This window comes from Talpa europaea (assembly GCF_964194135.1).
Source record: "Talpa europaea genome assembly, chromosome: 13".
Taxonomy (NCBI): Eukaryota; Metazoa; Chordata; class Mammalia; order Eulipotyphla; family Talpidae; genus Talpa; species Talpa europaea.
Window position 1 is genome coordinate 27,181,109 of NC_140080.1, and position 14,058 is coordinate 27,195,166.

General features: G+C 38.8%; 1 protein-coding gene across 1 annotated transcript in view; it reads left to right on the forward strand.

Moving 5' to 3' along the window:
• Positions 1 to 14,058, forward strand: part of RAD50 (RAD50 double strand break repair protein) — a gene marked incomplete at both ends in the record, with an annotated part of 80,532 nt that overhangs the window by 50,555 nt on the left and 15,919 nt on the right. The window contains 7 exons of the mRNA XM_084252288.1: positions 1,365 to 1,554; positions 1,941 to 2,067; positions 2,508 to 2,701; positions 4,615 to 4,725; positions 5,087 to 5,179; positions 5,254 to 5,367; positions 13,656 to 13,783. Of these exons, the coding sequence (XP_084108414.1) occupies positions 1,365 to 1,554; positions 1,941 to 2,067; positions 2,508 to 2,701; positions 4,615 to 4,725; positions 5,087 to 5,179; positions 5,254 to 5,367; positions 13,656 to 13,783 (957 nt within the window). The remainder of the gene's footprint in view (positions 1 to 1,364; positions 1,555 to 1,940; positions 2,068 to 2,507; positions 2,702 to 4,614; positions 4,726 to 5,086; positions 5,180 to 5,253; positions 5,368 to 13,655; positions 13,784 to 14,058) is intronic.

Sequence of the window (14,058 nt, forward strand, 5' to 3'; positions counted from 1 at the left end):
AAGATATGTCTGAGTCAAGTGGATGTTATTAGGCTATTGAAGTTTTGTCATTTTTCCCCCTAAGAACGCTTACCTATTATATAGTTTTGTGTAGAACTGGGGTGTAAGACAGAGGTGTAGGGGGAGAGAACATTCACCACAGAGTAGGGAGCAGACCTGATGGATTTACTGAAATTAACTACTGAGAGGAGTAGAGGGTGAGGCAGGAGAAGTCTGCTGTACAATGTGGGCCACTTCCCTGGCCAGGGATTGAACTCATGCTGCGGTAGTTGCGGATAGCTTCATAGTGCTGACACTTAATATCCCTTGCGCTACCCGGGAGGCCCCAAGAAAATTTTTAAGTAATGTCACTATACAAAAACTAACCCTCAAGCTTCTAGATTTTCCTTTAAGACACCCGTTAGAAAAACCTGTTAATTAAGAGTTTGGAATTTTTTCAAAATAAACTTTATAAAGATTAAATTTTTATTGTTAAGTTTTATTGTTACAGAGGCATCAACAAAATAGTGTGGGGTCAGTATCTGCCACAGAGACAATAATTCATTAGCATGGAGTAGCAGTGTTAAACTGGGTTAATAATTTAACACTATTAACTCACATAGCATTAACTCACATAGCATTTAGTTGAGTGGTTTCCTTCCTTTCATAATTTTTTAGGCTTTTTTAAAATTAGACTTTCAGAAAAATTATAAAAACAGTGCAAAGAATTCACCCAGCTTCTTCAGAATTCACAATTTATATAACTTTAATATATAATTATCAAAGCCAGGAAGTTAACATTAGTATAATGCTATTATGTTACAATGCTAGTCACTATAAACTATCAGCCACATTTAAATTTCAACAGTCTTACCATTACTATCCTTTGTTTCAGGATCCAGCCCAGGATCCTACATTGCATCTAGTCAGTATTTCTCTTTACGCTCCTGCAGTCCATCATAGTACTTCAGTCTTTCTGTTTCATGATGTAAACTTTTTTATGCGTATGGTCTGTTACTGTGTAGAATTTCAATCACTTTGGCAAGAAATACAGCAACAATTGATGCAAGTAAGATACACTAATGGATATTAAATCAGTGGGCAAAAATTTGAGAAGAAACAGGATATATACTCTGAGAACAACTCTCCTAAGATATTAACCACTAAAAAAAAAAAAAAAATGCTAGTTTTACAATGGATAAATCTATCTGATAACCTTACTAACCAAGTGAGTAAGATTAACATCTTTAATAATACATACTGACATGTATTCACTGATATGATGCCCTGTGAAGAATATATTACTTCAGTGATACTCTTGCCAAAAATCTATACCCCTAGTCTCATCAGAAAATGGGATCTTTTTTTTAATTGTCTGTTTTAAGGCAAAGCATAATAGATTTGAAGGAGAAGGAAATACCAGAATTAAGAAACAAACTGCAGAATGTCAATAGAGACATACAGCGCCTGAAGAATGACATAGAAGAACAGGAAACACTGTTGGGTGCAGTAATACCTGAGGAAGAAAGTGCTAAAGTGTGTCTAACCGATATTACAATTATGGAGAGGTTCCAGGTAAGTTATTGTAGTTCAGTGTAGAATCAGGCTTGTTTCATGGTGGTTTAAATGTGAAGTGTGAGAATGTTTGAAATAGTAGCTAATATCCAGATTTCAGGTATACCCTAAGGAAACAATTTCTTAGTTTACATTTCTGGTTTTGTAATTTTTTTATTCATAAATTATGAGAATTAAGAAGTACTCTTTTTCGTTTTTAGTTTGCTTCCTTTGTTTACATCATTTAAGTTATTAAAATTAATTTTGTTTTTATCCTTTTAAAATTGTATCTGAAAGTAATAAATTTGAATTGTAAAAAATAATTGATAATATCCATTTTTAAAGATTTTGAATAATGACAATTCAGTAGTGTTTCTTAGAGGGAATAACTTTGTTTTATTTTTAAGATGGAGCTTAAAGATGTTGAGAGAAAAATTGCACAACAGGCAGCTAAGCTACAAGGACTAGACTTGGATAGAACTGTTCAACAAGTTAACCAGGAAAAACAAGAAAAACAACACAAATTAGATACAGGTAATTTAGTCTATTTGCTTGTGTGCCCATAAAATATTCCCAGTAAATGCATTTTACTGCGAATTTTGTTCCTATTATATGGACAAGGCACTATCTTCCTTCCAATTCATATATACTCTTCTTTTTCTCAAAAGCATCACTTTTATGTTTCCTTGCTTTGCACAACAGATTTTGAATGATAGATTTTGAATGATGAGTGTCAGATGAACTGAACTCTTTCTTAATCAGACCTGTCTTGTAAGACTGCATTGAGTGGCCAGAATGGGACAGTAAACAGGCTGGGGGGACTGCAGAGGTTTTTGTAGCACTGTTACAGAAGGTGGGACCCATATAAACTCAACCTTTATGAAATCCATAGACCTATGAAACTTAAAGTCTGCTTCCTCATAATATTTTCTGTACACTTTTATTAATCATTGTGTCAACATGCTTTTGTGCAGTTTCCAGTAAGATTGAATTGAATCGTAAGCTTATACAGGACCAGCAAGAACAGATTCAACACCTAAAAAGTATAACAAATGAACTTAAATCAGAGAAACTCCAGATATCCACTAACTTACAACGTCGTCAGCAATTGGAGGAACAGACTGTGGAACTATCCACTGAAGTTCAATCTTTATACAGAGAGATAAAGGTAAGAACATTTATATATATTTGTGTATTTAGTTGAAATCACAAAACACTATTGGCATATTGGCTAAAACTGGCTATTGTGAGAATCAAATAATGGTGTAATTCTTTGGGTGACAGAACTTACACTACTTACTAAATCCTTACACTACTGAGGATTTCTGGGAGAAGCCTTTTGGCTATAATAAGGAAGAACTGACTGCCTTGTTAGGTAGTGAACTTCCTGTTTTTGGAGGTAGTCATGTGGTTGCTGGCTAACTTCTTTATAGGACTTCTGCTGGAATGAGAGGTTTGTTTTACCTGTAAATCCTATATCCATGGCAGACAATGCCTCTCAGTAAATAGCACTTTATCTGTTTGATTCTAAATACAGTCTTAGAATCCTTCCCACTCGGTAAGCAGGCATTAAGTTGCCACAGGGATTGGAAATCATTTGGTATCTCTCATCTGGATTAGTCATACCAAAGACTGAACCAATTAAATGTATGTAAAGCTTTAGAAACAACAATTTATGTGTTTTCATAATTTATACATACTCAGCACTAAATATATAACTGAATGTCATTACTGTCAATGTCTGAAGTATTTTTGGATTACAAATTATGGGAGGCTTAGAATATATAAAATTGTACTGTCTTGTATTTGTATATTTTTTTTACTCTTTATGCAGTGCTTTGACATTAAATCATTCAGTGTCTGGTAGCCCTGTTGATATATGTAATAACTAAACCTCTTTTTATAGAAAAAGAAATTGAGACTTAGAGATGTAAGTCTTGGGCTATGAGCTTCCCAAAGTCATACAGTTAGCTAATAGGAATGGGGTTCATTTTCAGGTAGGTCTCTTAATGTCTAAGACATTTTATTTCCCATTATTCCCTACCACTTTGCAGAATGATAAAATGCACCACTACTGAAGTAGTACTAAGTAATTCTGTGGATTTGTTAGATATTTGCTTAAGAATTACTGTTTTAAATATTGATTATATAACTGCTATAGAGATGAAAGGCCAAATAATGGGTGCTTAGCAATTAGTAAAGTCTTTTGTTAATTGAAAGTTCTTTTCCTTCTAAGTAGGTGTAGACCCATCAACATCATAATAGTAATAATATTATTATGCTTTTATTACCATAAAATATTTAGCCTTAACAGACTAAGGTTAAGGACAAAATGGTCTTCTACAATCTTACTCCCGTCTATAAAAGAGAGGCCTGGAACTTTCCTAGTCTTGGTCACATAAAATTGACACAAGCTCTTATAAACTCCTAAGAACTTATACCTGTATACACATGCTCTTAGAATTGGGAGCACATTGCATAGATTAAGAATCAAATCAGGGCCTCCCCTGGTGGCACAGCGGTTGAGCGCTGGGCTGCGAAGCTGCCCGCAGCCTCTGCAGCGCGGTTTGATCCCCGGCCGCTGGCGAGGGTCCCACATGGCACAACAGACCTCTCCTGCCACACCCGCTGCTCCCCTCAGCAGTGTATTTTGTCAATCTGCCTGTACTGTTCCCCGCTCTGGCTCTGATGAATTCTGTCACCACCCCCCCCCCGCGCTTCTCACTGTACCCAGTGCTTGTATAAATAAATAAATAAATCTTTTTTTTTTTAAAAAAAAGAATCAAATCAGTCATTGGCTAAGGCAGTATAGCATAGTGGTTGAGATAGAAACTGGATCTGGATGGGATTTTAATCTTGGCTCCTGTCACTATTGTGACCTTGAACAAATTATTTCTATGTGCCTTATCTGAAATGTGGAGTAGAAATAATGGTACCTTCTTCATTTGGTTGTTGGAAGGAGCAAATTAGATGATGTTTGAAACCTGGCGTGTAGGAAGTGCTTTTATTATAACTGTAAAACTGGATACCTGGAATAAGATAATAGACTTTTATATAGGACTTTGTTTTTAATATGTTTAGGATGCAAAAGAGCAAGTACACCCCTTGGAAACAACACTGGAAAAGTTCCAGCAGGAAAGAGAAGAATTAATCAACAAAAAAAATGCCAGCAATAAAATAGCACAAGATAATGTAAGATTTCATTTATATATTTATTTATGAAATAAATGTATTATTCCAGGACACCATGTTAGACATTATTTCACATGAAATTAAATAGTATTTTCAGATTTGTGACATAATCTTGATATTAAAAATTCTTGTTAGAATAAAGATTAAACTTAAATTATTTTGCTGCTTTATCTAAAATAGAAATTTAAAATTGAGACTGTTTAATCCAATTTCTTGGATTGACTAAGATTTGCTAGTGATAGAAACCAGAACATAAGTTTCACTGTGCTCTCCCATTAAGTTTCTGTTACATTAATATGATACTCCCTTGGAAATCTTAAATGCCATGTTTCTAACCAGTATATATTAATGTTTTCTACAGATAAATGATATCAAAGAGAAGGTTAAAAACATTCATGGTTATGTGAAACACATTGAGAATTATATTCAAGATGGAAAAGATGACTATAAGAAGGTAATTTGAAACTTTGAATTATTTCTTTGCTCTTATTTTTACTTCTTGTACTTACAGAATTTTCTTTTTTGTAGCAAAAAGAAACTGAACTTAATAAAGTAATAGCTCAACTAAGTGAATGTGAGAAACATAAAGAAAAGATAAATAATGAAATGGGAATCATGAAACAAGATATTGATACACAAAAGGTAGGCCATTTTTGCCAATGATTTATGGTAGCTTATCATTTATTACAATAACATTATTTTCTTTTTTTATTTTTATTTTCAATAGAAACTCCAGTAAACACAGACAATAGAGAAAGGCAATTCCAATAGCATTCTTTGCCTCTTTTTCATTTGTTTTCAATACAAGACCCTTAAGTTTTTTCTTGAAGTTTGTTATTCATATATTAGCAAGTAGATATTGTGTATACAGATGGAATCAAACCATTCATATTCTGCAATTTTTTGTGAATGTGGCTTGTAGTTTGATCTTACCATATCAACTGATATCTCACAGACCCACCACATATTTTTTTTTTTTTTACATCCAGACAAGACTTTATTAGACTTGTGCATAAAAGGAGACACTGTCAAAAAGAAAAGCTTCAGGTTGGCTCCCCCAAGAGAATCAGAAAAGGATTTTTTTTAAAGGGGATTCTTTTGCTGGGATATTGGCAGAATTCTCCAATCATGGATATCCATGTTGTACAAATCCTCCAATCCTGGACAGTTATGGGTGGGCAGCAAGGACTGTGTCAATTTTTGTTTTCCTGCACCTGTGCATTTCAAGCACTACTACCACATTATTTTTCATGTTAGAAAATACTCCATTTTGTGTACATACCATGACTTAAGTTCATTACTTTTCTCCTTATTACAATCTCTGACAGTGACTATCTTTACATACCCTCTATATTTTTTCCCGTTTATTTTTTTTTAAAGATTTTTTTTTTTAAGATTTATTTATTTATTTATGCAAGCACTGGGTACAGTCAGAAGCGTGGGAGGGTGAGAGAATTCACCAGAGCCAGAGCAGGGAGCAGAGCAGGCAGATGGACTGAGGTACACTGCTGAGGGGAGCAGCAGCGGCAGGAGAGGCCTGCGCGCCATGCGGGACCCTCCTCCGGTGGCAGGGAGCAGCCTGGGATCGAACCGGCGCTGCAGAGGCTGCAGGCAGCTTCGCAACCGAGCACTCAACTGCTGCGCCACCGGGGAGGCCCTATTTTTTATTTATACAATAGTTGGGGTACAGACCAGAGGCGCGGGAAGGTGAGAGGACCCACCAGAGACAGTGGGGAGCAGAATAGGCAGACGGACTGAAAGCACTGCTGGGGGGCGCAGCGGGCGCAACAGGAGAGGTCTGCCATGCCATGTGGGAATCTCTCTGGCTGGCCGGGAATCGAACCCGCGCTGCAGAGACTGCGGACAGCCTCACAGTGCTGTGCTCAACCCGCTGCACCACTGTGGAGGCCCATTTTTTCCCATTTATTTTAACACAACGTTCTGTGGGATAAATTCACACAAAACAGGAACTGGGATCTAATAATAGACTTAAAAATTGTAAGTAAAAAACCTGGATATTGTCGTTTTTCAGTTTTTAGTAAATCTGTTCTTTATCATTTTTTTCCTATTAAGAAAATTAATTTCTACAATGTAAGAATCATACTGAGAAGCTTCTTTAAGCATGATTGTTAATGTCTTAAAAGCTACACGATTTCTCCTTGTTTTAAACAAAATTTGCTCTTGAATGCTTTAATCATTTGGTTATAAGTGGTCATTAAAAATCTCTTTGGAGGGCCTCCCTGGTGGCGCAGCGGTTGAGCGCTGGGTTGCAAAGCTGCCCGCGGCCTCTGCGGCGCCGGTTCGATCCCCGGCTGCTCCCCGGCCACCTGCGGAGGGTCCCACATGGCGCGCAGACCTCTCCTGCCGCCCGCTGCTCCCCTCAGCAGTGTACTTCGGTCCTTCTGCCTGCTCTGCTTCCCGCTCTGGCTCTGGTGAATTCTCTCACCCTCCCGCGCTTCTGACTGTACCCAGTGCATGTATAAACAAAAACAAACAAACAAACAAATAAATAAAACATGCAAAAAAAATGAATAAAAAATAAAAATCTCTTTGGAGCTAGCGCTGGGGCACCCCGAGAAACCTCCGCACCCTCATCCACAGGGTCTGTTCCGACTGTCATGGCCACCAGCCACGGGCTGCCGGCCCTGAGATGAGAAATGTTCCCTCAGAAGGGACGGTGTCATTTGAAGACGTGGCTGTGAACTTCACCTGGGAGGAGTGGCAGTGCCTGAGTGAAGCTCAGAGGACCCTGTACCGGGATGTGATGCTGGAGACCTGCAGTCACCTGGTGTCCCTAGGGCATTGTGTTCCCGATCCTGAGGAGAGCATCAGGTCGGAGCAGGGAGTACAGCCGTGGTCTGTGGACGATCCCCCAAGCCGGGACCTCTCAGGTCACAACCTCAGGAGATTGTTTAAGTGTGATATGAAACCACTGCCATCCATGGAGGGCCTGGAAAGATCTTAGAATATTGTCATATGTCCTTGGGCAGCTTCTAGGAGCAAGGAAGGCAAACAGAGTGTATACTGATGGGAGAAGAGACGGTGGTACTAGAAGACACTTACGAGCTAAGAAATATCTGGAGGATATGGAGAGATAAATCACTGCACCTTCCAAGATGATTCTGAACAACCACACAAACTATTCTTTAATGCCCAGAAATGTATGGCTTCTACTTAATCCATTTCTTCTATACAACGTGAAGAAAACAAGTGCAAAGGATAGACTAAGGTCATGGACTACAGGTGCTTTGCTGGTTTCTAGATTCCTGCTATGAGTGAGACCATCCAGTGTTTTTCGTCTTTTTTCTGGCTTGTTTCGCTGGGCATGGTCCCTTCCGGCTCCATCCATGTTGCTGCAAATGGCATGAGTTTGTCTTTTTTGAGTGCTGAGTGATATTCCATGGTGTATATGGACCACATCTTCTTGATCCAGTCATCTATTTTTGGGCGTTTGGGTTGTTTCCAAAGCTTGGCTATTGTAGACAGTGCTGCTGTAAACATAGGGGTGCAGGTGCCCTTTGGAATTGATGTGTCTGTGTCCTTTGGGTGAATGCCTGGGAGTGGAGTTGCTGGATCCTATGGAGGCTCTATGATTGGTGGGTCCGGAGGTCTCCGCGCAGCTCTCCATGGTGGCTGGACCAGTTTGCACTCCCACCAGCAGTGCAGGAGAGTTCCTTTTTCTCCACACCCTCGCCAGCATTTGTTGTTGCTGGTTTTTTTAATGTGTGCCATTCTCACTGGTGTAGGGTGGTATCTCATGGTGGTTTTGATTTGCATTTCCCTGATTGCAGGTGATGCTGAACATTTTTTCATGTGCCTGTTGGCCATTTGCATTTCCTCTTTGGAGAAGTTCCTTTTTATCTCTTCTGCCCATTTTGTGACTGGATTATTTACTTTGTTTTTTTGAGTCTCTTCAGCTCGCTAAGAGCATTCATTATTCTATGAGGACATCAGAAGTCTGCATACTTAAATCTCTAGAAACTTCTAAATATTGATTTCACACACGATCATCACCAAAGAAATCTTTCAGGATCAGTACAATCCTGATTACTTTCTGAACTGTGTTGGTTTTTCTTCTGATTCATCAATGAAAAATACTTTAGACTTGAAAAATCCCCATACTTTGCCCCCTCTTGTCACGGATGAAGACATGGAGGTGCTGCTGAAAGCCATCTTCCCTCAGCTCCCACGGGCCCTAGGAGGAGACAGTGATGATCACTGAGGGAAGGGAAGGGAAGGGCGGGGCAGCCGTAGTCTCTTCTGACTTGCTGGAGAAGCAGCTGTCAGTAGTTCTCCTGAAGCCTCCTAATAAAGGTTAAAGGCTCCATTTAACTAAGCCCCTAGCGGGGCCTCCAGGATGGCCTAGGGGGTTAGGTTCAGCGCTCTCACCGCTGCGGCCTGAGTTCAAGCCCCGGCCAGGGAGCTACCCGCAAGGAGCGTGGGAGTTAGCCCCCAGAAGGGGGCATGGAGCTAGAGCGCATGTGGTGCAGCAGAGGGTCTCTTCTCTCTGTGCCTGCTGCTCAGCTATGCTCTGTGCTTCAGATCTTCCTCGCCCCTCCCCCTCCTCCCCTTTTAAAAAAAAAAATATTTGGAGGTTAATGATACACATATCACAAAAACAAAATGCTTAGTTATCACATCACTAGTTGACACGTGGGTTATCTATCTAAAATCACAATCCATGGGGCCTCCCCTGGTGGTGCAGCGGTTGAGTGCTGGGCTACGAAGCTGCCCGCAGCCTCTGCAGCACCGGTTCAATCCCTGGCTGCCGGCGAGGGTCCCACATGACAGACCTTGACAGACCTCTCCTGTCTGGCCCACTGCTCCCCTCAGCAGTGTCTTTCATCAGTCTGCCTGTTCTGTTCCCCGCTCTGGTGAATCCTCTCACCCTCCCGCACCTCTGACCTGAAATCTTTCAAAAAAATAAAAAAATAAAAAAAAAATCACTAACCACAGATCAGTAAGGTAAGCTTAATGGATAGGACTATATTAGTTTATTTTTTTAAACTATATATAATATATTCAGTTGGAAATAAGGGCAGAAGGTAATGAAACCAGGATAATGAGAAGTATATAAAAGCTGCTGCGAGCCAGCCACACAGCCTGGGTGTCAGGGGTTCCTGAAGGATGGGACGGTGTTGGTGAGGAGACGCGCAGACACCTCCTGATCAGGGTGCAGACATCATCCTACTTCGGCAGTTCTTTATTTATACTAAGCAAATTGTGAGTGCATAAGCATATGCATTAAGGTAGGAAGATAACAATCATCAGGTTTTTCAAGAGCAGCCAAAAGGTCTGTTTGCCATCCTGCAGAAGTTACGACATTTATTATTCTTTGTCTTAAAGGCACAGTTGCTAAACAAATGTTCTTAAAATAGTTATTTACTTTAAACAACCCAACTGCAAAAAGCCTATGTGACAGCAACTAACATTTCTAAGTTTGCCATGGTGAACAATTAACTAAGGGCTAGGGGAAACAAAGGGTAGAAAGTTACCTGGGAGAAGGGAGACAAAGGGATATTTTCTAACCTAAAAAGTTTAGAATAACATATAACCAAATGATTAAAGCAAAAAACAGAAGGCTTTTATATAGAAATCATTATAGTATATTGTTTTAATATTGATTCGATATTAAGGAACCAAGGGGCTGGAGGGCATTAATGCCAGGCAAGCCGCACTGACTCTTCCCTAGCCCCCAGCTCTCAATTAAGGGCCGAATTTTCCTAATCTAACAAAAGAGTTTTCTACCTATTACTCCTCTACTTATCTAGTCAGCCTAGTTTCTGTATTTAACTTTAAGATCAAGGGACAATTTCTTTTTCCGTAAAATTGCTGGTGTTCTTTTAAGGAACTACAAATATTTGATCAGGGGCAGGGTCGGAGATGGTTATAGCTTTTGGTTTTCGAAATGTTTAATATGTGACATATTAGTAGTTGTAACATTGACTATTTCCAAATGCATTATTTTTGCTGCCATGTTTATTAGCTTAACCAGTAACGAAATTGTTGTTGACTTATTCTCGAATGCATACTCTTAACAGCTACCATCTCAATTGTTACATCCAGGGGAATTAGCCCTAAACTAACAGGAAAAATTTAGCAGGAGCTGGCTATGGGTCTCCTGGCTCAACAGGAATTTTCTTAAAGACTTTGGCAGAGAGATGTTTACAACCTTTTGTTCCCAGAAGTTTATTCACTTTGTTAATGTAAGGCCAAATGTTAAATTACTGTCTTTTGGCAGAGAACTAGTAATTTTATAAAAAATGTAATACTTGTATCACTCAGTGCCAACTGCCATCAAATTGGCTATTCAGTAATTGATTAAACAGTATTTGCAGTTATACTTTTAAACACGTATTTTAACAATGGTAAAAACTAGCCATAAACAAATGAGGAGAATCTAGGAGTCAGCTAACGAGATTCCTGACTTTTCAGAAATCTGCCTCATGCCCGGACCTTTGTCAGACGACATGAGTAACGTGGCTCCCAGTGGGAAGCCATGAAGTCTGATATGCTCCTTAAAGATTTCAGTAGTCACATGAAGAGGGGACGTTCCCATTAGTTAAACCTACTAAGTGAAAGAAACCAAGCACAAGAGACCAAATACTATATGATTCCTTTCGTATGAAATGTACAGAATAGGCAGATTCTTAAAGACAGTAGATTACTTATTGTTGCCAGGGACAGGGAACAGAAAGATGGGAAGAGACTGTGACTGCTATGGATATGTGGTTTCTTTTGGGGATGATAAAATATACTGGAATTAGTGATGATGGTTACAAAATTTTGAATATATGAAAATCACTGAATTTTAGTACCCAAAAATGGTGAATTTAATGGTATGGGATTTACATCTCAGTTTTGCTTAATTGAGGTAACATCAGCTTGTAACGATTTAAGTTTCAGTTGTACAGCTGATTTCCTGCATGTGCTACATTGTGGTCATCACTAAAAGTCTAGTTTCAGAAAGAACATGGAAACCTTCACATATTTGCAGGTCATCTTGCAAGGGGCCATGCCAAACTTCTCTGTATTGTTCCAATTTGTACTTCATCTTTTTTCAAATTATCTGGGTTATTAAACACATAGATCTATCTCCATTTTAAATCAATAATTCAGTCTGACACATGGCAGTGGCATGTATGTTTTGTGATTAACTATCAAGTTAATTGATATTAGCTATAAATTACTGAACCAGAGCACTGCTTAGGTTTCAGGCAATTTTCTATACATGGCATTTTTCTCAGCTAGATTTTGGTGGATAGTGGGCAAGGCAGCATACTGTACCACCTCAGGTACCTATTAATTAAATGTAGCCAATATTATTTTTCCTTCAGGTGGCCAGCTACATGTATTAACTGTCATCTGAGCTTGGCAATTTTAGAATCTAAGTGCTGGGTACCCTAATATTAGCTTGTTTACAGGCTAACTTACGCCCTATTGACTTTAGTCCAAAAATACAGAAAATTGAAGTTTAATTACTTTATTTCCCTCATTTTTCATATGAAGGGAATAGGAGGTAACCTGACTTGCCCCAAGGTCACAAAAATAGTAATAGCGGTAGAACCAACCTTAGATTGTCAAATGGGTGGTATACTAGAAAACAATTCTGAAATAACATAACTATATTCAGTTTTCTTTTTCTGATATTTTACATTTTGTAGATTATAATTGAAATTCTTACTGCTTAAAGTACAAGAAAATTATGAACTGAAAAAAGTCATTTCACTAGCAATTATTGAGCTAGGTGCATTGCTGATTACATAAATTATTTTTTATAATTTTCTCTGTGACAGGTGGTACCACCTTTTAATACTAACATATTAAAAGTAAACTGAAGTTCAGGGAATTTAATTTTCCCAAAGTCATCCAATGTGAAAGTTGTAGCACTGAGATTTGAGCTTCTGTCTCTCTTTTTTTTTAAAAAAAAAAAAGTAGATTTATTTATTTATGCATACAAGAACTGGGGTAAAAGCTAGGGGGGGGGGGCTGAGAGGATTTACCAGAGAATAGGGAGTAGAACAGGCAGATATACTGAAATTCACTGCTGAGGGGAGCAGGAGAGGTCTGCTGTGCCATGTGGGTTGCTCCCTAGCCGGCTGGGGATCAAATTTGTGCTGTAATGGCTGGCAGTAGATTGATAGAGCTGTCATTAACCCCTGCGCCACCAGGGAGGCCCCCTATGTCTTTTTTTTTAAAGAGTTATTTTTATGCAAGAGCTGGGGTACAGACCAGAGGCCTGGGAGGGTGAGAGGATTCACCAGAGATAGAGCAGGGAGCAGAACAGGCAGAATGACCAAAATACACTGCTGAGGGGAGCAGCGGGCGCAACAGGAGAGGTCTGCTGTGCCATGTGGGATTCTTGCCAGCTGACCAGGATCAAACCCGCACTGCAGAGGCTGTGGACAGCTTCACAGCACTGTGCTCAATCCACTGCGCCACCGGGAGGCCCCTCTATGTCTCTTTTTAAGGCCAAAACTATTCAATAAAAACAGCCACCTTTTACATATTTCAGTCAACAGATTCATAGATACAGGCTGTATTTTTATGGTACCGATGTGTAATTTGTCAGCTTGAAGATCTAACATGTAATAGTATCTACAGTCTTGGCACATGTTAGGAGACATTACAACTAGGAAAAAGGGTAGGGGCTCTTATACAATAGTGTCATTGTCTTGTGATCTTTTAAATCAGTGGGGTTCTTATGCAAGATGATCCAATTATTTCATCTTTTAAAATTGCATTTTGTGTGTCTGTTGACCTTCTGGCTTAGTCTTGACTTGAAGATTCCTTCATGGTGGCTTAATCTCCCCCTCTTGAGTTAACATCCTAGTAAGGCAGAATAGCACTACCTGTCAGCAGTTGCCCATTATGAATCATATGTTGGCAATTTATTTTTTTAACTGATTTAATTTATTTTTTACATTTAGATACAAGAAAGATGGCTACAGGATAACCTTACTTTAAGAAAAAGAAATGAGGAACTAAAAGAAGTTGAAGAAGAAAGAAAACAACGTCTGAAAGAAATGGGTCAAATGCAGGTTTTGCAAATGAAAAAGTATGTTTTCAAAATAGTCTGGTTTACATAAAAGTCTTTATTGTAGAAATGTGAAGAATATTCAATACATGTTTTTTAACAAGAATTTAAGCCTTTAGCATTAAGTATCCCTTGAGACTCAGAGGAAGGTTGATAGTTTTTATACAAATATATCTTATGGCCTTAAGAAATTGAATTACTTGAAGAAGTGATATAGAATTGTAGTACTGTGTTAATGGCAGAACGAAAAGTGCCAACTCCCCAGATTTCTGCTAGCTTGCTTCACAAAATAATGG